This window comes from Haplochromis burtoni, unplaced genomic scaffold (assembly GCF_018398535.1).
Source record: "Haplochromis burtoni strain Fernald_Lab_line unplaced genomic scaffold, NCSU_Asbu1 Contig_559, whole genome shotgun sequence".
In the NCBI taxonomy this organism is placed as follows: Eukaryota; Metazoa; Chordata; class Actinopteri; order Cichliformes; family Cichlidae; genus Haplochromis; species Haplochromis burtoni.
Window position 1 is genome coordinate 10,966 of NW_024582920.1, and position 22,401 is coordinate 33,366.

Genomic DNA, 22,401 nt, shown 5'->3' on the forward strand with positions numbered 1-22,401 from the left:
TTCTGTAATGGAATACATTTTAAAAGTAACCTTCCCAACACTGCATGTCAGTGTGTTTAGTTTTGTTTCCTGTCTTGTCATGTCCGATTACTCCCAGCTGTGTCCTCCTTCTGTGTCTCATTCTCTTGTTATCCTTGTGTCTGCCTCTGTTAGTTGCTGGTTCGTCTGTGTAAAAGCCATCCGTCATTCTGTGCATTTCCCTGCGTTGCTGTTTCTGTTAGTTTTTACCAGTTTAGGTTATTCTTAGGTTTTGTTTCATGCCTGTTACATTCCTGTTTGTTTTACCTACCATGTCAATAAAGCTCGCTCACATCAGAAGCTGCCTGCATCTGGGGTCCTACTTTCAACCTCACCTCACTGCAGACGTGACAATCATAGTCCTACTAGTGTAAAAAGTTTAAAGATTCAGTTACACCATTTCATGTGTTGCTTGCTTTTTTTTTTTTTTTTAAATAAAAACAGGACAGTAAAATAAAGGAACACAGTTTACTGTCTTGGTAAAAGCATTTCCTGGCTCCTCACTTTGCATATCTTGATTTGCACTTCTCTTTGAGAATGCATCTGACAGCCAATAAGCAGCCTAAACTCAACCGAATGCCCTGTGTGGAATTACGGGAATGGAAAAACAGGTCTGACAACAAATGTTTGTGAGCTGGAAAGTCAACGGCTGCAATCTGAATGTAGCGAGCAAGAGGAAGCTCTTTTGTCAAAGCAACCAACCATGACTTTTCATACTTGGCAGTTAGTGCGTTGCTGCACGGTGTCTTCATGAGTAACACTGTCACGTAAAAAGAATTTCAGGCTCGATACTGATACTCAAGAAAATACACAACATGAGGACAAAATGACAGAATGAAAGGACACAGTTCTTATTTTATGTTTTAAATAAATGTTCAAACACTTCTGACTCTTTGACTCCTTATCAAACAGAGCTGGTATGTTAGGCTGTCACAGTTTCTGGTTGCTGGTACTTACTTTACTTCCTTTTGCTTCAATATAGGAAAAAAAACTTTATAATTATGCTTTGCTATTAAATTAACACTATTTATCTATCAAAACTGAACAGACCACAGGAGTGAAACTAAAAAAACCCAGAAGAAACAGGAGGGTTATTGTTGACTGGCACAGATGAGATGGAGAACAGGATTGGCAGTCCTGACTGATGACAATGCCCCACAGTCAAACGATAACCTTTTATTATTTGCCATCACTTCTACACACTACCTTAACGATAACCTAATAGATAGCTAATGCGGCTAACTGCTAATAGCTAAAGTAGTTAAAGCTAATGCTAATGTTTAATACTTCAGCTTAAAAATGCTGACCTGACAAAATTCCTCAGAAACACCGGGTTGTCAGCTTCACCAAGTTGGTTGTGTTGCTATTATTTTTTTAATTTTAGTACCATGTAGTATTCACGATTTGGATTGTTTTCCCTTCTCAACAACCCTACTAGCATTTTCACAATTTTGGCATTGAAGGGTACCATTAAGTTTTAGTTTCATGGAAATCCCAACCCAGCCTTTAATGGCACTCAGCTGGTTTGGATGTAAGAATAAAACATTAAATTGAACAAAAGAGAAATCCACAAAGTACATGAAGTATAAAACACAAGGCAGAGCTGAATATCTCACAATTTTCTGGATGTTGTCAGCCATGTTCTTCATATCCCTTGAGTTTTCATCCAAAGGCAGAAACATCCGAAACTTGTTCTCCATTATACCTTCAATCTGCAAACAAAATCGTCACCAATATTAGATATCACTTTTTGAAAATAACGTTGTTCTACCATTTTTTTTAGCCAGTGATTATTTATCTTGGTGATTATTTTGATACATAAAGTGACTAAAAGGGTTTCCAGCAGAGATATTTGTGCAAAAAGAATTGAAGTAATAACTGAAATATTTTAATATTACAGTTTAGACCTTATTAAATTCTTTAAGGAACAGTTTAAATAAGATGAAAACCCTCCAAAGCTTGAGAGGATTAAACTGATGAAACTCAGCTTTACGTCACTTTTAGGCCTCATTTATAGTAATTTCACTAAAAACTATGTCGACATTTGGATTATTAAACGATGTTATTTGTCACTGCTGTTGTAACGCTGTAGTTTGCAAGTACTTTTCCTTGAAAAACAAAGCTAAACACTCTGTAGAGCTGATGTGGCAACCAGATGCGGTTGCAGGCTGGGAAAATGTGGTTATTTCAACTTTTTCAGAGGAAGCTGAAATTCCACTATGTCTTTAGCCACAGTGAACTCTTACACTTTCAACTGATGAAGTTGTTAGTTAGGTTATCATCTACAGTATTTTACTGAAGTTAAACACTGTCATTAAATATATGTTTATTTTAACAACCTTCCACCTTAGCTACATATACCAGGTACAATAAAACCATGTACAATAAAAATGAAAACCGAATACCTGATTAAACTTCTCTGCTGCTGTCAGCTCATGTAAACCTCTTTACATGTACCAGAAACTGGTGAATCTCTTTAGGGCTGGGGGCAAGCTTAGTGTTCAGTTCTATCAACCCCTTTGCATCAAATTTTTATCTATTTGGCACAACATATGGGGAATTTCTGCATGGAAAGCACTCTGAAAATGCTCTACTTTCTGAAACTACGCAACACAACAACTGCCAATAAATGAATTATTGGAAATTTGATGGCTTTTAATTGTGTTTACTGGTGAATTTAGCTTCATCATGTTCGCAGCATGAATAAAGGAGTGCCTGTATTTACATTTCCTATCATTAGACTCCAAAGCAGTAACAGGTGGGCCTTTACCTGTGGACGCATGATGGCAACCGGGACTGCATATTTGAACATCACCAGACATCCAAGGACCATACACACCAGGAACTGTGGGGAAGAACATGAAAACACTTAATCTGATGTATTTGGGGATTACTGACATTTCTCAACCTTGACCAGTTTCACTGTGAGGAAGAAGAAAAAAGATCATTTGACTCTCCAGGTTAAATCATAGAATATTTCTAAGATGGTTAATTTTGTAACATGTAAAAAGGAAGTAATTTTTATTCTTTCATAACTGTGCATGTGATCTACTTCAAGCTTTTCAACTGTTCTCATTTTACCTAAAAGCAGTTTTGCACTTTAACAGCAGTGCCTCCAGAACATGCTTTCAGCTCCAGTGTGCTCTGCACAGCAAGTCTATACTCACAGGGGGACACTTTCTGAAACAGTGATCTGTGTGTGTTAGTTACTCCTTGGGGTCATATTGGATACAAACAGCAGTCTTTGGGGCTTAAAAATTAAGGGCTGAAGTATCAAAAGTTACAGTACTTCCGATGCCCACCTAAGGCTCCAGCAGTAAGTCGACATTTGGAGTTTTTATTTTGAAGTTAGAGTATCCCAGAAGATCAGGTAATCTTTGTACTCACCACAATCAGGGCAACTCTGCTCTCTTTGTGGGCTCCATAGGCTCCCAGGATAGCCAGCACCATGATGATGGCGCCCATGATATAGAGGCTGAACAGGCCACTGACCCGACCCTCCAGCTACGGCCAAAAGCAGTAAATAAAAGTCAGATACGGCTTCAGAGTCACACCCATGAGTTAAACCTGTGTTTCAACAGCTTTGTTCTCACATTTCCTCCTTCTTGAATGCTGGTGGAGAACTGAGCCAGCAGAGCGAGGCTGATGATGACGCCGCCAACAATCTAAATACAAAATAAAACTGATTGGTTAGAACTTTATGGACCACGACAACCGAAACAGCTGTGAACCAAAACTTTAGACAATAAAACTGCAGTTAGAACAGCAGTTCAGCAGTTTAGTTTTTCAAAAGTCTAAGTACAGCATTAAATTATTGATTATTTGATGAATAAAAAGACACCGATTCATTATTTTTGATTTATTTATGAATCACTGTTGTGCTGAGGTTCAGGTTCAGCCTCGGGCTTGGGTTCATTCTTTGTGCAGGTATGAACAGATATGTACAATCTGTTTGGATCAAGTCATCCAGTGCATTCCACAGATGTGTTGTAATACAGCGACATGAACAAAAAGATAAAAACCAAAGAATTCACAAAGCTTAAAAACCGCCCAGAAAAACGGGAAACTAGGTCATAGCTTAGAATTACTCGAATATGAGCAGCTATTTTGAAATACAGGTAACCACAGCCTTGCTAACGATCAGCTGGCCTACTTCCAAACAAATAAAGACTAAAGTAACAGAACTAAACAGAACTGAAACCAGTAAAACAAAGTCCACCAACCACCAACCCCAAGTGAAACAGTGACACCTTCGAAGCTTATGTCTTCTATGTTGTGAGATGTGACGGTGTTGTGCCAAAAAGTGATTGTCTGCCAAAAACTGATTTCTGGCATTTGCCAAAAACTGATTGGTTGTATTTAAACTGCTATAAATAACTTTTTGATCTACAATATGTGAAACATATGTCAAATATATCCCTCATGAATTATATCAAGTCATCTTGACCAACAAACAACATTCCTGTAACAAGGTAGAAGCACAATCACTTTTTGGCAGTGACTTTTATGTATCCTTTATTTATGCAGTTTAAAAAAAACTTTTTTGCTTTAAAAATGTCTCTTTTAAGAGTATTCTGGCCAAGAGGACAGCTGAAATGGCAACAAATGCAAAAATAGTTCTGTAAACATATTTTACGTGGACAAAAGGAAGCTGATTGATTATAATTAAGTACAATAACACAGCTACAAAGATAATTGAGAAACAGGTAATTTTCAAAAATTGTGTATTTAACCCCTTTGCAATACCTGTTCACCGAAGTCTATTTAGCAACATACGTAACGATGTTACACATAAAAAACACACGGAAACGTTTTTGGCACAACAACCCGGCACTGCGCACTTTAAATTACTGCTGGGACCAAACACGTTTTAGCTGCTGTTTGAAAATGAAGCTCAACTCACCGCGAAGAAGATGTTGAAGATGATGAAGGTGCGTTTAAGGCAGGTGTTGATCTGAGCCATATTTGCAGCTTGAGAGGGAAGAATACTTTTGAAGAAAACAGTTCTGTTTGTGGAGTCCACAGGAGCACCGACTGCTGCGGAGGAAGTGAGAGGAGATGGGCGGGTTGAGTTGCTTTTAAACGCCCCCAGACGACAGCGGGCGGGAGTTCCAGTAAACCACGTAGCAGCAAGATGATACTTAACAGGAGGAGTCCGGGGCATTCCGGTGTTTGCCAAGACGGATCGGATTTAAACTGCTGTAAAGATTTGATAAGAATCGAAGAACAAATATATCCCTCATAAATGATAGCAAGTTATATTGGGCCACAGAGCCAGCAGAGCTGTGTTGATCTGGGACTGTAGACATTAAAAAAGTCCCCATAGGAGAGATGGTAGCTCATGAGATGATACTAAAATGCAAAGATTGGTGACAGCGCTTGGAACCATAAGGCAACAGGTTAAAAAGAACTGTGAGAAATAAACTAGGCTCTGCCTGGGAATCACATTTTGCCTCTCTTCCTTCTTCCATCTCCTCATCTCATCTATCACTCTCCACTTGCTGTTCACCTGAGAGCAAGGCACAATTTGCTATTGCATTAATCTATTATTTAATTATCCACACTTAACAACTCTTGCACCTAATCCTTAATAAAGTAATGATAGAAAATGGGGGACACTAGCATAGGGCTCCAAATCTGGGACTCTCCACCATTTGCTCTTGGAACTGAAGAAGCTTCTCGGATGAGAGTCGAAACGTCTTCAAGAAAACTAACGAAGTCCAGATGCTTTCTAAGCTCATTAGACGATAGAAAATGTTAGAATGAAAAGATTGCATTTTTTAAATCAAAATTTGCCTCAAGAAAAGGGCACTTGGGGCACCCATCAGGAAAGGGGCAGGCGCTCAAGCCCCTTCCGCCTAGGGTTGCCAACCGTCCCTTAAAAAACGGAATCGTCCCGTATTTAGAAACAAAAGTACACGTCCCTTATTGAGCTAATAAGGGACGCACTTTGTCCCGTAATACAGTGAGAATCAAAAGTAGTCTATAAATGTTAATGGAATTAACGCTTTGTTTGAAAACATAATTCCCAGCCCCTCTCCTGCTTTGTGACCAATGAGCTGACAGCACACTTATGACAATTCGAGTATGACAATTCAGATTACCGCTCATCTCATTGGTTGAGGAAAGGTCGCTTACGGAGAAAATACCGGAAGACAACAGATGACCACAACAAGAAGCATGGCCAACAGGGTAACAAACGGCGACACTGCAAGTCTCGGACGACAGTACACCTAAAGCTGGGCAAACACTGTGCGATTTTTTTCAGTCACGTTATTCAGCTCCTGCTCAAACTGCACGATTGACTTGCAGGGGTTAGAAGCTCGTAGGTCACGATGCTCTGATGCGACCTGAGAGCTCACCCTGTGCGTCCATAAAATGAAGGTTATAGCAGAAAATCTGTCGCTCGCTCGCTCTCTCTGTCTTTCACTCACACAGACACACCACCACCATCAACTTTTCTAAATTGCTAATAAAAAACACTGATCAGGCAGCTGTGATTGAGCAGCAATGCAAATTCAACTATTTTCACGGTTCTTGTGGTCGTGATGATTTTGTGATGCCACATCGAAAAGGCTCAGATGAGCTTTCCAAAAATGATCATTTGTTTCACACGTGTTCATATCACAAAGAATATGCATCTACTTAAATCAACTTCAAGTCACATGGTTAAAAAAATAATTTCACACACAAAAAAAGAGCTAGAAAATTCACCACACTGGGAAGGGTGAAGACAACTGGGTCGCCCGGCCCTGGCCACGAGGTGTCCCTTAATTTATTTTTTAGGGAGTTGGCAACCCTATTTCCGCCCCCCACCAGCACGTGCCTGATGTGGAACACAGGTTATGTACGACCGCGGCCATCCCCTCGTGATTATAACTTGCGCACCTACAAGGTTTTTTACGGTTCAATATGCGTTCGCAGTTCGTCATGTTACCTTTAGGTGAACCTCTTAAATTCTGTAATCCAAACTGCAAGATCGCTTGCAAGGCTTTTCTGGGGGATTTATTTCCCTTTGCTGGGATAAACATATCTATAACCATTTTGGAGTTCCTGTTGATAAAGTTTATTATAATTTAATGCTAAAATCAATAAGGTAGCTTCTAAATATTTCATTTTTACCACCAAATTTCATTTTTTTATTTAACACATCAACAGGACTGTTTGTAATATCCTTCATTTTTTACAAAAAATAAAATGAAAATACAAAGTACACACTAATATACAGACATAGTTACACACTTCAAAGGATCTAACAACCAAGCGGTTATCAGCCGCCATTAATTATTAACCTTATATTCTTGTTCAGTTTGTCACAGCAGGCAAGCTGACGGTGATCATTTACGGATTTTTACAACTGCAACATTTTGAAATGATTACATCCTAGAAATCACTGTAGCATGAGCGCATTCAAAGAAAAAATTTAAAACTTGTTTTCTGCAAACACCACCACACTGTTATTAAAAATGTTTTTGGATACACGTGTGGTTGTTTTCAAGTTATATGGCTGCAGTATTCCTGAATTTACGAGGTGCCCTTAAAGGCACCATGATGAATTGCGCTGGTATATTGAATCGTATAGGTGCGCAAATTATTTTGGTGTGACTGCGTGACCGGTCAATAAGAGAGAGTCATAAAGATATTTAATATTTCTATTTCTTTATGTTATACTCTTATCTTAAATCCTGTTCACTACAAACTATTTATCATTACAAGCAAATATATTAGGCATAACTCACACACACACACACACACACACACACACACACACACACACACACACACACACACAAACGCAATGTTTTGGCACCAGGAGCAGCAGTGGAAAATTTTTGCTGCTGAGCCGGAGAGAAAAGCTGTATGGACGTTGTTGGGCTCACGTGCACGCATTTTAAACATCCAGCTGTGACTCATTTTGCTTCCAGGAGTTTTACTTTCGTTGGAAGAGAGAGAGAATTAATAAAAGCTTTCCCAGACCTTAAACATCAACAGCCGTATAGGCTGTTTTTTTTTTTTGAGTGTGTAAAAACAGTGCAGAAAAAAATCCACTAAGTCTGTGGTCATTGTTACACAATATGCAGCTTTGAGGAAAACAGACCAGTAATGAGAAAAGGAAATGATAAGTATTCTTGTCATTTTTATATTCTTTTGCTCTCCTTTTTCAAAATAACTGTTTTACTAATTGGCTACTTTTTCATGTACAGTAGCCTAAACACTTTTATTAATACACCATACTTGGGAATAACACGAGTTGACACAAAGTGCTTTTGTGGTTGCTGGCAGTTCATCAGACTATGTCTCGCTGTAGCAAATGAACTGTTAATAGTAAGAAAATATGGGAAAGAGAGGGGAAACCTGGAACTAAATACCAGAGCTGTCCTGTGAAATGGAATGTGTGGGAGGACTCAACAGAGAAACTGACAAACACACACACTGAAACTAAGTCATGTGAACCTGACGCTGGGACTGGGGATAAAGGGATAACTAACATAACAAAACAAAAAAAATCAAGAACTATAAATAACAAACTAAGAAACTAGAACATTAATTATTTTAACCTTTCAAAGAAATAAATACCAAGTCCAGAACAAAACTCAAAATGCTGAGTCAAAGACTCAGAACCATGACAGCTCTCCCTTAACTCCAGCTCGCCCTCAAAGCGGTGAGGGGGTGGGAGATACGAAGCTCAGCACAGAGGAAAGATTACAAACAGATTGAATCTGCTTATCTGATATTTAATCATATATATATATTTTCTGTCACCAAACAACATCTGAAGGTTCCTTTTTTATTTATTTTTTTTATTCCACAGATATGATATTACTGATATATGATATATTACCCTTCTATCCCCAGTGTATAAGTAGCCTGTGTCCATTCCCTCTGTCTTTATCAGGTCATGTCCCATTAGATTAACTCATTCACTGCCAGCCATTGGCAGTGAATGAGTTAAACCCATTGACTCATTCACTGCAATTGACGGCTATAGATGTCAATGGCAGTGAATGAGTTAATTGATTGATTTAGTATAGGTGGTTTAGACTAACACCAGCTCTATAACTGAAAGTTGTGAGGAGGGTTTGAGGCTGAAGGCGTCTTCTCTGGCGTGTCGTCCAGCAGCTCGTAGGCAGGTGGCTGGTCCATCCACTGGCAGTTCAACCTGATGCTCGTGTTATACATCTGATAGATCAGCAGTGATGACAGCACCATGCCGAAGAGCTACACACAAACAACAGTTAATAAAGACTGACACGATGATGTTTGTCACTCATGCACTCTGTGGTGAAGATGAGTTTACCCAAGCTAAAGGATCATAGCAGGAAAAAGTTTACTATTCCAGTGCTGAAAAGTTGGTGTATTTCCAAAGTTCTGAATCAGCTCTTTCTTTAAAAAAAACATTCTCTGTAAATATTTCCAAGTATTTGTTAAGAGCACACATCATTCAGCATTACCTGGGCTGTCAGAGATGTGGACATAAATCATTTCAAAATGCTTTTTTACGTTTTTGGAGGAGATTTAAATACAAGGCAAGAAAACATTAAAAAAGCAGAGCTATGGTGACATAACACATTTTACTTTAATGATTAACTCACTGTTAGAACAAAGAGACCAAAGATCACGCCCAGGGTGATATTGGCATTTCTTACAACCCTGCTGCTGATGATGGGAAAGCAGGGCTGAAGACAGAGAGACAAACACATATAAACTCTGACTGCAGTGACAGGAAAAGGAATTTTTTTCAGGGGATCAGGAAACAGATAACACTTACCTCCATTATTTCATAATCACATATCTGTTAAAACTTCTTTAAAATTGTCAGAGAGAGCATTGGCCTTGATGTGAACGTTGAAGGTATACACTTTTTATATGTTCACACCTGTGTATCAAGTGATAACTTTAATTTTAGCATTTAGCAGCTCTCACCTGTGTGAAGACAGACTTCTTCTGCCAGAAAAGGTTCAACAGGAAGTTCTAAAAACACAGGAAACAAACTCAGGAGTCATTTTGTTTGTGTTTCAGTTGGACCCATTTCAGAAAGTGTCAACACCTCACATGAAACTGAGTTAATACAATAACTCTGCAAGTTATTAGTGTCTCAGCTTCTTTTACTCACTGTGTAGCTGACTGTCTGACATTCCTCTACATCCTGTTTGCACAGGCAGGAATCAGGGATGCTGTTCTCCCAGTCTTTGTAGCCAAACAGACCACAGCAGTGCAACTAAACACGGACGGGAAGAAGAGCTACAAGCTGCAGTGTTATTTACACCACACAGTGCAGAACAAACCACACAGAACTCGGTGCTGGTGACTGCTGCCACATCAAAAATAATACTGAATAATACAGAGCATATCTTGTGGAAGTCAGAAATCTTAAAGCTCTGGCTTTCCTTTTGCTCCTGGACTCAAAGTATTGTGCTATACTGCCTGACAGTGTGATAGGTGCTTACTGATGTCTGTAGTCTTTCAACCTGATCCCTGATGTCACCTGAAGCCCGATCCAGTGGCAAAAGCAAACGAAACCTTTCCTCCATCACATGCCCCAACTGAAAAATCACACAGGAGTGTGTTTATTAGTTCATAATAATCTATAAAACATCAAACAACCTGCGTTTGATGACATTTTACTCAAGTTAAAATTGTGCATGTCTGCTCAAAACTAGTGGAAACAAAAGCAGTCAATACTAGGGTAGACAAAGAAAAGAAATCAATGCTAAAATTACTATTGGTCTGGATACTCATTTGGATCAGTATCAGTGCCGCAGACAGACAGTTCATCCTGACCTCACCACCAGCTGAAGCTGACTTTCATAACAGCGAATAACTCTTTATGATGAATTTTAAGAGGTCAGTAAAGCTCCCATCTCAACAGCACTCAACAGTTATCAGTAACCAATGTTCCCTCTAAGCTGCTCGCATGCGCAATTGCGCACTGCTGGCACGGTCTCTGTGCACAGAAAATCTGCGTTGCGCACAAAAAAAAACCTATCCTGAACTGAAATTAAAATAAATACGTTAACAATTCTTTCTGTTCTGCAGTGTTAGTCAGTAAGTGACTGGCTGCTCCAGTATGGGATTAGAATGATGCCACCTTATCCCAATGCATTCACATACAGTGGGGCAAAAAAGTATTTAGTCAGCCACCGATTGTGCAAGTTCCCCCACTTAAAATGATGACAGAGGTCAGTAATTTGCACCAGAGGTACAATTTACAGGTGTTACAGGAGTGATACATCTCCTGTTGTCAGGCCTGCAGGTATCAGGCTGCAGAGCATCCTGACCAACTGTATAACAGTCTGGTATGGGAACTGCTCTGCCTCGGACCGGAAGGCGTTGCAGAGGGTCGTGAAAACTGCCCAGCGCATCGCCGGAGCACCACTTCCTGCCATAAAAGACATCTACAGGAAGCGGTGTCTGAAAAGGGCTGGGAAAATCATCAAAGACCCCAGTCACCCATCACATGGACTCTTCACCCTCCTGCCCTCTGGGAGGCGCTACAGGAGCCTCCGGACTAAGACCACCAGGTACCGGAACAGCTTCTTCCCCACAGCTGTCAGACTCCTGAACTCTGCCTCCTGACATCTGACCCACGTTAAACTCATGGACTGAACATACACACACCCACAATGGACAACTGTACCCTCAAACACACAATAATAACATGGACTGAACCACCACTCACAACCACTAGCACTTTATATAGCCTCTGTAGAAATTATCCACATATCTCACTTATCTTAACTGCACTACTGTATAGCTCTGTGTAAATAATCATTCTGTACATACGATAATCTTTAATCCTACAACTGTTTACAACTTGCATAGTTCCCATTTCTGTATAGCTGTATATCTCAGATTCTGTAAAGTTATTTATTTCATATTCTGTATAGTTTTTCATATTTATATCCTGTTCATAGCCTGTACATAGCTTGTACTCACTACAGCCTGTACATACTTATAGTTATAGAATATTCACAACATACTTCATACCGTGTACATTATAACATACCATAATAGACCCATTTCTGTAATATACTCACATATCTATATTATTGCTAATATATATTGTAATATATCTATATCACTAAAGCACTTCTGGATGGATGCAAACTGCATTTCGTTGCCCTGTACCTGTGCATGTGCAATGACAATAAAGTTGAATTCTATTCTATTCTATTCTATTCTATTCTATTCTATTCTATTCTATTCTCCTTTATCTTATAGTGGAGAGAAATTATGTTTTGGAGTGGCACAAATAATTTGTGTGGCATCAAATTTGATACAGAACACCTGATTGTTCTGTAAATAGTTTGACATTAAATAAATAGCTGCAAAACACTTTGTTTTTTGCAAAACTCACTGTTTTGAAGAAGTAATTATATAATTAATTGCCCAACATTGGTCTTTAAATAATGTATTTTGCAGACAGAGAGTTACAGCACTCTCTCCCAGACCACAGACTCATAATAACAAGTCAGAGCTTTATTTAAAAAAAAAAAAAAAAAAGTTGTGTTTTCAAAATTGGAGTTCAAGTTATTTTTACTTCCAATAGTGTTAACATACTACACAGGTCATGAACAAGATTTATTTTACATTTTTATTGTAAGTGGGCTAAAGCAGTTAATTAAAAGTAGTCTAACATAAATGTAAATGCTGTAATTTGATTATTTTAATAAACCATGTAACTTGGATGGATTTGATGCTGGCGTGACCACAGTGAACATGTCTGCTGTTGCTCACAGTGATCCAAGGGACCGCTCAGGGAGTTTGTGTGTTCGCTCAGACACATGGAAAATTAGAGGGAACATTGTCAGTAACATTTGCCGTTTAGCCATTAGCAGTTACCCAACAGCCACATTAGCCATCTGCTACATTGGATTAAGCTACCGGCTAATAATAAAACGTTCAGTGTTGGAGCTAGAGAGCAAATGTCATCAGCTGTGCCTGTCTGAAACATTAATACTATTAATTTACAGGATAAACAATTATTTGCGTTTAATTTTTCTTGAGAAAAAAGGGAAACATCTGCTATACCTCTAAAAAATAAACTTTATAGGTCCTGTAACTTTTTCTTCCACTTTGTACTCAAACTCAGGTTCCCCCACACACTTTCCTAATTAACTTTGAGATAACCCAACAGAACCCAAGTGGTGTGTTGTTAGCACTCTTCATACTTTTTGGTAAATTACTGTTGTGGTTAAAATGCATTTCTTCTTTCAGGATGTCAACTCTGATAAGGTCCATGTAGCACAATGAAAAACCTCCATGTTTCTGATGTTCCTGCATGAACCTGGGATCTGTTTGTGTTTTGTTGGGAATGCTGAGTTTGAGGGAGAAGCTTCGTTGCTGAATGTTGAATACAGAACCAACACAGTAAAAAGAAACCGGGTCCTTACGTTTGGTCGGGCTGCAGCAGTGATAGCTCCAGCTCTGAGCATCAGCAGACTTCCAATGAACGTGCACAGCAGGAACTGCAGAGAAGGAACCAAAGAGATGCTGCCTCAGCTTCTATATGTAAATACCTTTGTTGCATTTTGTTTTATTTTGGTTGTAGTTTTCTATTTTGTATCTAACCACATCAACATGGGACTTTTAAGGAGCAGGAGAGACGTGGGATAAAGATAACTCTGTTCATCTGATTTTCAGAAATAAGAATGATGCGGGGTGCATTATCTCAAATTCTTTTCTAAAGTACAGCTTTCATGAACTATAATAATATGTCATGCTGTTTTATTTTGGATAAAGAGAAAGAAACTTAGCAGTAAATAAGTAACTTATATCAATAAGTAATAAATACATGAATCAATAAATATGATCCAATGTGATTATGTGTTCTGCACAATGAACACTTTCACTGTCTTCACATGAAATAAATTTTAAGGTAAAACTTTTGTACTTTTTAATTAAGTAAAAAGTAGAATTTGTCTCACTACTTTACAAAATCTCCATGCTGCTCTTATTTCTGATTAAATAGTCTCATTAAAAAGCAGTATGCTGAAGCATTTTTTAAAAATATGAATCTGGATTCAAGTGACAGAAATTCTTCAGTTTTCAGTGTTTTATTATCAAAATCAATCAAAATTTCCATTAAACAAAAAAAAAAAGGTGGACTCTGGTAGTTTTAGTTTGGTTAACAATGGGAGAATTTACAAAAAGAAAAGAAAAATGCAAATGGAAACAGTCGAGAAAATGATAATTGGTGTATATCTGTTATTGATTATTTATGATTATATTATTTCCAATACGTATTTCTCTTCTTAGCTGACATTAATAACTTGCCTCAGGCTATGCTGGCTGGTGACAGAAGGACCAAATTATCACCACCTTCCTGTCTGTGGCTTGGAAGCAAAGAAAAGACCTTTGGGATGACCCAAGATCAGGGAACGACCCAGCTTTGGTTCCACTATAGCGCCAAAATGTAACCTACTTACTCCCCAGATGTTTTATATTACTTTACTTTGGGGTTCATGGCAAACATTAAGTGAATAAAAAGTTCAAATCTTTAAAACTGTATAGGTGACATTGGGTGCTTTTGACAAGGTTGTAAAAAAGTGGAATGAGGTAGATATTACAACAAATATACACCTCGGGTCTGCATGAACCCTAGTGATTAGGATGGGGGTTAAGGCCTTCCCTTTAAGTCAGCTTTATTATAAGTGTTATTAGGGATATCCCCTCTATGACATCATACAGCTCCAAGAGCTGGAAAAACAGACTCCATGTAAGCTAAAAGTTAACAGGGATGTTCAAGTAATGTGCATGTGACAGAAAATAACAGATGGCAGAAGTGAGAAGAAAACTCTTTCATGCTTCAGTTTACCTGAAAAATTACTAATATTTGTCAGTCAGCAGCCATTGAGTTTTTGCTCACCACAGTTAGGCTCATCAGGTTTGCCGTGTGGGCTCCGTGAGCCCCCAAGATGCTGATCACCACGGTAACGGAGGCAAAGATGTAAAGGTGGGTTGTCTGAACTTCAAACTGAATGAAGAATAGTTTTATGCTTGATTAGTGCTTCATAACAAACAGCGATGTTGTTGTGTGGTGTGGGGTGTGTTGTTGGTGGTGGGTGGTGTGTGTGGTGTGTGTGTGTGTGGTTGGGTTTGTGCTGCCTTACATTGTCATGATAACATTTAAACAGCAGAGCCGGAGTTGTAATGAGTCCCACTATGAGCTGAAACACAGCAGAGCAGCATATCATCCAAGGAAGTTTCAACAAAAGGGGAATCCTGTGTTTTCTGGGCTGTGTACAAGTGTAAACCAACACCATTTAATTTTCTACGTTTATGTCTGAGATGGAACCTTATTATGGAGTCGTGGTCCTCGAGTCTCTCGTGCTGGCTCGCCTTTCCTGTGTGTTTTTCTATAGTTGTTTTATCCCTTTGTCTGTATACCATGTTTACATATCTTTGTGGGGACCAAAAATTGGAACGTGACTATACTTGTGGGGACTGACAGTCCCTTATGGGGACAAAATGTCCGTCGCGACGAGTTTGAAGGTATTTTTAAGACTCAAAATGTGGTTTAAGTGTCAGGGTTACATTTAGGTTATGGGTAGGGTTAGGCATTCATTTTTGATGGTTAGGGTAAGCGGCTAGGGAAAGCATTATGTCAATTAGATGTCCCCACTAAGAAATGAAAACAACTCTGTGTGTGCTCCCACATGTCTCCACCTTCCTGCTGGAACGCTGAGCAGCTGTGGGGGTTAGGGCTAAGACTACTCACCTGCTGAGTGAGCAGTTATCAGGCTTCCTGCTTAAGGCGCGTTGTGTTGGCCCAGGTCCGCTCACGGCCTCCATCTTGTTGTGGAGTCTGTTTTTATGCTTTGGATAACTGGTCTGTCTGTGGCCATGAATACTGACCCCTGTGAGATCTGCTCTTTGTGCCCTTGAAACCGGCAATACCTGTTGCCGCTGTTGGAACTCAAATGCCTCACCACCAACTTTGATTACTGCCTTTTCTTTCCTGGGTGATCATTCTGTTAGTTTCTAACACATGGTTTAAAAATCTAACTAGCCAACAAACAAACTAAACCAAAGCTATTTGTCTTCCCTGCATGTCCTGATCTTCTTAAAGTTTTTGTACCTTTTTTCTGATTGCTTTGTGTTTTTCTGGACTCTTCAGCTATCGTGTGCTTTGCTGCAAACTCTAGCCATCATTGTTTTTAAGATTTTGATGGAGCTTACCTCTCAGCCCCTTTGCATTTTCATTTGCAGAGGAAACGATAAAATCATTCAAATGTTTTGATCAGTAGAACACCAGGCTGTCTGAAGTAGAACAGAATATCTGAAACTCCCCTTTAAAACAAACAGCAGCTTAATGTGACTGTAGAACGTGAAATTATATCCCTGTGCCTCTGAACAGATCATGTTCTAGCTTCAGACTGTCATAAAATTTACATGTTCAGATTGTTTGTATTGATTTATTTACTAGCTCTGTAGAGATGTGAATGTCAATAACTCAAAAATCCCGACTCATTGTGTGTCTTTACTGTTCTCTCTCTCATACCTTTCATCTTCTTAGAAAGAAAACAGAACCATTTTCCCCTTTTAAAATCCAGTTACTCACCAAAAAGAAGACGTTGAAGCCGAAGAAGAAATGTCTGAGAGAAGGGCTGACCTGACTCATGCTGCTGTATGATGAAGCATAAATGCATCGACACGTACTGTGATTCTGCATCCAGCGGTGGTTGGAAAAAGTGATACTGCAAATGAATCTTGGAAAGCAAGAGAGAAGGGCAGGGCTTCCTGTAGAAGCTTCCTGTAGATTAGAAAGCTAATGAATTATTTGTCATGATGTGCTGTGCAGGCAGACAGGATTGGACCCAAACGCAGGACTAATAGAGGCAAAATGTGAACTCAAAAGTAGCTTTATTGCTCACCATGGAAAACCAAACAGAAACCCAATCTGGGAAGCTAGAACGTACATCAGCACGGTCAAACACAAACAAGAACAAAATTCATTGTGTTTTCTTAACATTCGTTTTTTTGAACAGGGTTTTTGTGATTGTGGTTTCTGAAATACTGAGTTTTCTTAAAATTTGGTGCATGAGCATAAATTTGATTTTCCAAAATGTTTTTTTAAATGTACTTTACTTTTTTTTTATTGTTTTATGTCCAGAAATGTGGTTTTCTAATAATACATGTAAAATTAGAATTCCTGCTTCGTCTGCTGTCAGTTATTTTTTTGTAAATGATGACCACAGAAAGTAAAAAAAATCTAGTTTTATCTTGCCTGTGCTGATGATGGAGTGGACAAAAGGATCTGCACAAATATATAGAAAACCAACATGAGGACTTTGGAATCATTTGTCTTTCACTCTGGCTGCTTTAGTTCTCTGTAGAGAAGTTTACAGCATCCAGATGGCTGTTATGGCTGTCTGACTGATCCATGACTTCACCTGAGTTTTTCAGCCTTGACCCTTTTCTACACCTTGATTATTGCATGTCAGTTTGTCCAGGAGAGAGCACCCCAGCAAACAGGTTTCCTATTTTCTTCCTGGGTTACTGAAAATAATGGACCATCTGCACAAAAGAGCATCAAGTCAGTTCAAAGCAAAAAAGCAGCACATGAGTGCTAAACTCCTCCACCACAGGAGGTACAATGATCTGGCAGCAACTAAGGCCAACCTTCAGCCTAAATAGTCCATCCATCCATCCATCCATCTTCATCCGCTTTATCCGAGGCCGGGTCGCGGGGGCAGCAGCCTAAGCAAAGAGGCCCAGACCACCTTCTCCCCAGCCACCTCCTCCAGCTTATCCGGGGGAATACCAAGGCGTTCCCAGGCCAGCCGAGAGATATAATCTCTCCAGCGTGTCCTGGGTCTGCCCCGGGGCCTCCTCCCGGTGGGACATGCCTGGAACACCTCACCCAGGAGGCGCCCAGGGGGCATCCTTGTCAGATGCCCGAACCACCTCAGCTGGCTCCTTTCGATGTGGAGCAGCAGCTGCTCTACTCTGAGCCCCTCCCGGATGGCCGAACTTCTCACCCTATCTCTAAGGGAGAGGCCAGCCACCCTTCGGAGGAAGCTCATTTCTGCCGCTTGTATCCGCGATCTCGTTCTTTCGGTCACTACCCACAGCTCGTGGCCATAGGTGAGGGTAGGGACGTAGATCGACCGGTAAATTGAGAGCTTCGCTTTTACACTCAGCTCCCTCTTCACCACGATGGACCGGTGCAGCGTCCGCATTACTGCAGCTGCAGCCCCAATCCGTCTGTCGATCTCCGGCTCCCTTCTCCCATCACTCGCGAACAAGACCCCGAGATACTTGAACTCCTCCACTTGGGGCAGGAACTCATCCCCGACCCGGAGTGGGCACTCCACCCTTTTCCGGCTGAGAACCATGGCCTCAGATTTGGAGGTGCTGATCCTCATTCCCGCTGCTTCACACTCGGCTGCGAACCGTTCCAGTGCGAGCTGGAGGCCCTCACCCGATGAAGCCAACAGAACCACATCATCCGCAAAAATCAGAGATGAGATTCTGAGGCCACCAAAGCGAAAGCCCTCCGCCACTTGGCTGCGCCTAGAAATCCTGTCCATAAAAATTATGAACAGAACCGGAGACAAAGGGCAGCCCTGGCGGAGCCCATCACCCACCGGGAACGAGTCCGACTTATTGCCGGCAATGCGAACCAAGCTCTTGCAACGGTTGTATAGGGATCGAATGGCCCGTAGCAATGGGCCAGACACCCCATATTCCCGCAACACCTCCCACAGGACACCCCGAGGGACACGGTCGAATGCCTTCTCCAAGTCCACAAAACACATGTAGACTGGTTGGGCAAACTCCCATGCACCCTCAAGTATAAAGAGCTGGTCCAGTGTTCCGCGACCAGGACGAAAACCGCATTGTTCCTCCTGTATCCGAGGTTCGACTAGCGGACGAACTCTCCTTTCCAGCACCCTGGCATAGACTTTCCCAGGGAGGCTGAGGAGTGTGATCCCCCTGTAGTTGGAACACACCCTCCGGTCCCCCTTCTTAAAGATGGGGACCACCACCCCGGTCTGCCAGTCCACAGGTACTGCCCCTGATCTCCATGCAACATTGCAGAGGCGTGTCAACCAATTTTCTCAGTCGACGTCAGCAGCGCTCCGCCAGCACTATACACAGTGCAGGTAGAGCACCGCTTTCCCCTCCTGAGACGCCTGACGGTTTGCCAGAATCTCTTCGAGGCAGTCCGAAAGTCTTTTTCCATGGCCTCTCCGAACTCCTCCCACACCCGAGTTTTTGCTTCAGCCACTGCCTAAATAGTAGCTAAGGTAATTATCACATTGCATACAGGTGAATGATTCTCCATCTGCTTCCAGGTATAAAGGAAAGAAATGTAGATGAGCCACGAGAAGGCTGCTAGAGACATGTCGACCCCACAGACAGAGGAGAGAAAGAGAGTAACAAATGTTAAACTTGGAAAAAACGAACTCAACTGAAATCTCTTTACTTTAATCTGAATTTGATCAAATTTTCCAACACAGCCAGACTTTGACGAGGAGGCTTTGATGCAGGGTTTCCACTCACCTGACAAACACTCTGTCCCACACCAAGGCAGCTCAACTCACTAGGCAATATTTACTTTTAAGGGAATAGTATTATATTTGAAATTCATTTTGTTTTCTGTGTTCTTTTTAAATGTACTATAAGAAGTTTGTAGTGCAGTAAAAACATCATGGTCCTGGGTTTTGGGTTTTGGACTGAGGATGCCTTCTGATTTCCTATTTATTATTTGATGTTCTATTTTGTTCTTGCTTTGTTTCTTAGTTCATTGTTTCATATATCCCTATTTCAGTTAATATCCTGCTTAGGATTATTTGGCTTATTATGTTTGTTATTTAAACAAAGAGAGGCAGGCACTCCTATCTCTTTAAGAAGCTGATCCATTGCTTGCAGACAGGAAAGCTGCCATGTGATATCTGGGGGGGGGGGGGTGTGGGGGGTGTTACTGTGCGTTTATGTGGTGTGTCGACTGACCACTGTGTAACTGGCGCCATAACTCTGTGTGTAATCTGAGCAATCCAGCTGACTATCTAAGAAGAGGGACTGGTACTAAAAAAGTCCTCCAGTCTTCAGCAGTGAGGTGGACCCTCACACACAAAGTAAGTTCCTGTTTCTGCTGTAAAGTGAGATGAAACTGAGTCATGCACTAGGATGAAAAATACCATCTGTTAGATATGCTTCACTGAACCGTTTCATTTGCAGTAACACATCTTTTTTTTTTTTTTTTTTTTTTTTTTTTTTTTTAAATGACATCAGAAACAGCAGTATGCGACATTACGTGATGACAGAGCTTCAGTTCATCCTTTGTCATTTTTTTTTTTTTTTTTTTTAAGAAATAGGACAGGGGGAATGAATGAGAGAAAGAGGGGGAGAGAAAGAAAGAAAACCAAAGGGGAGAAGAGACGGTGAGAAGGGGGGAAAAAAAAAAAAAAAAAAAAACAACAACTCCTGGGTCACCTGTATGGAGAAAAAAAAAAAAAAAAACAAACAAACAACAAAAAAAACAAACAGAGGAGACAGCAAACAACAAAGAGCAACATAATAATAGAGAAAACAAAGCACCATCACAATAAACTAGCTAGTCATAGATATCAATAGTTACTGAATAATAAACGATATTGTGCAGCACGCAAGATAGACAGCGCACAGTGTGCTTTGAGGCAGCAGCCAAGAAAGCTTTAGTCCGCGTCTGTGAATACCCATGTCTACACCTGTGTGCATACCTGTGTGGATCAGCATGCTTGCATTCCAAAGGTTTCTCCATGTAATGATCTGCTAGGGAGTGTGGGGGGGCCACAGCCCCGTCCTCCAGGGTGTGAAGCGGGTATGGAGGAGATCAAAACTCCAGACATCCAGAGGCCCCCAGAACACAAGAGACCACGGAAGACCAACAGAGGGGCAGCCGCGCCACTGTTCCAGTAAGAGCTGAGGAGAGTCCCAGATGAGGGCTCGCCCAGCAGCCGCAGAGCAGAAGCCAGGGGGAGTTGCAGTGACGCGCCCGTGAGCTCCGCCGGCCCCCAGCTGTGCCTGAGTGACCGAGCCCCAGGCCGAGAGGCCGGGGGCACCCCACCTCCAAAGGGGGCCCGAGCGAGCCCCAGGCCCCAGGCCCCGACAAGCGGCCGCCAAGGAGTGAGCCGGTGTGTACCCGGACGCCCACCCCCAGACACAAAGAACCACCAGCACACCGACACCTGAGGGAGTCCGCCACCGGCAGGGGAAGTGGTGGTGGGTAGAGATAGGCCTCCAAACCTTGGAGGGCCTGAGGTGTCCCCAGAGAGGTGGCGTCTGATACCCAACCTGACATATAGACACAGACATACAGGCACACACAGACACAAACATCCATTCCCACCCTCATGCTCTCATATGCACTCACTCCACACTCAACCAACGTGGAGATAGACATAAAGAGACGCTGTACACACAATCACACTCCCCAAGCGTACTCTACAAACCGGGTCTAGGTACCCTTGCCCCTGGAGGGGGGAATTGCACCCAGACCCAGGTGGTGTTACCCTTTTCCCTGCGGTGGGGAGAGGCAGACCACCCCGACTCCGCAGCAGCAGGGAGGCCCCACACCCCAGACCGCAGCCGGACGGCCAACTCCTCCTACTAGCCCTCCCGCTCCAGCAGGCCGCAGAGAATGGGGGTGGGAGAAGACTCCAAACCTCCCTCCACCCGCTCATTGTAGTGTTGATGCATATGTGATCTAAGGTGCAATTAAAACCCAGGAGGGCATGGAGCTACCTGCCAAGGAGCAGCAGGTAAGCGCATAGTCCCTCCTGCTAGCCCTCAATGACTAAGTGTATTTAAAATTGAGAGGTGGGCAAGGACGTCAGGGGTGAGGTATACACCCTGATGGTAATTTGGACTCCGTGATTGTGCCCACCCCCAAGATCCTATATGTATGTGTAATGAGAGTGTGAATAATGTGAATGTCTAAGTTGTGGGATAAAATTGAGGCAGAGGCAGCCAGAAGGGGACAGAGGGGGGGGTAGCCTCCTCTGCACCCTGGTGACATACCCCTACTCCAAGGCCCTGCATGTGTGGGTGGTTGTGGTGGAGCGGGAAGAGGGAGGCAGCTGGAGATGGGGAGGGAAGGAAGGGAGGGGCAGAGTAGACCCCTCCCTGGGGCCAGCTCCCCCGCTGACCCCAGTAGGCCCCCCACTATCGCGACCCGCCAGGGAAAGGGGGCCCAGGCCCATCCAGACCGGGGCCCAGTGCAGAGCGCCCCCCGGCCCCACAGAGCCCTGGACAGTCCACCCAACCCCACCACAGAGAAAACTGCACCCACCCCACCATCCACTCATCTTCCAGACTACATAAGACGGTAAACGCCCAGGCTGAGATCTTCCTCCACCTCTCCTGTATCTCCCCCTCCTGCAGAGAGTTCCT

General features: G+C 41.9%; 2 protein-coding genes and 1 long non-coding RNA gene across 3 annotated transcripts in view; 1 reads left to right on the forward strand and 2 right to left on the reverse strand.

Moving 5' to 3' along the window:
- LOC102297579 (tetraspanin-8) overlaps positions 1 to 5,091 on the reverse strand; it is a gene marked incomplete in the record, with an annotated part of 12,633 nt that extends 7,542 nt beyond the window's left edge. The window contains 6 exon segments of the mRNA XM_005947885.3: positions 1,060 to 1,081; positions 1,635 to 1,730; positions 2,789 to 2,863; positions 3,406 to 3,522; positions 3,612 to 3,683; positions 4,922 to 5,091. Coding sequence (XP_005947947.3) covers positions 1,060 to 1,081; positions 1,635 to 1,730; positions 2,789 to 2,863; positions 3,406 to 3,522; positions 3,612 to 3,683; positions 4,922 to 4,981 — 442 coding nt within the window.
- A 1,677-nt stretch (positions 5,092 to 6,768) lies between these two features.
- LOC102297889 (tetraspanin-8) lies at positions 6,769 to 16,729 on the reverse strand. Its single transcript, XM_042214392.1, has 9 exons — positions 16,583 to 16,729; positions 15,132 to 15,188; positions 14,888 to 14,995; positions 13,413 to 13,487; positions 10,467 to 10,562; positions 10,133 to 10,237; positions 9,943 to 9,990; positions 9,612 to 9,695; positions 6,769 to 9,237 (listed from the first exon to the last, which is right to left on the reverse strand). Exons 1-9 carry the CDS (start codon positions 16,691 to 16,693, stop codon positions 9,073 to 9,075), a joined length of 849 nt encoding a protein of 282 aa, XP_042070326.1. The 5' UTR covers positions 16,694 to 16,729; the 3' UTR covers positions 6,769 to 9,072.
- Positions 16,730 to 19,986: 3,257 nt separating this feature from the next.
- The window catches only part of LOC102298202, a 22,173-nt gene continuing 19,758 nt past the window's right edge, over positions 19,987 to 22,401 (forward strand). The window contains exon 1 of the long non-coding RNA XR_006053019.1: positions 19,987 to 20,105. This is a non-coding gene — a long non-coding RNA (uncharacterized LOC102298202). The remainder of the gene's footprint in view (positions 20,106 to 22,401) is intronic.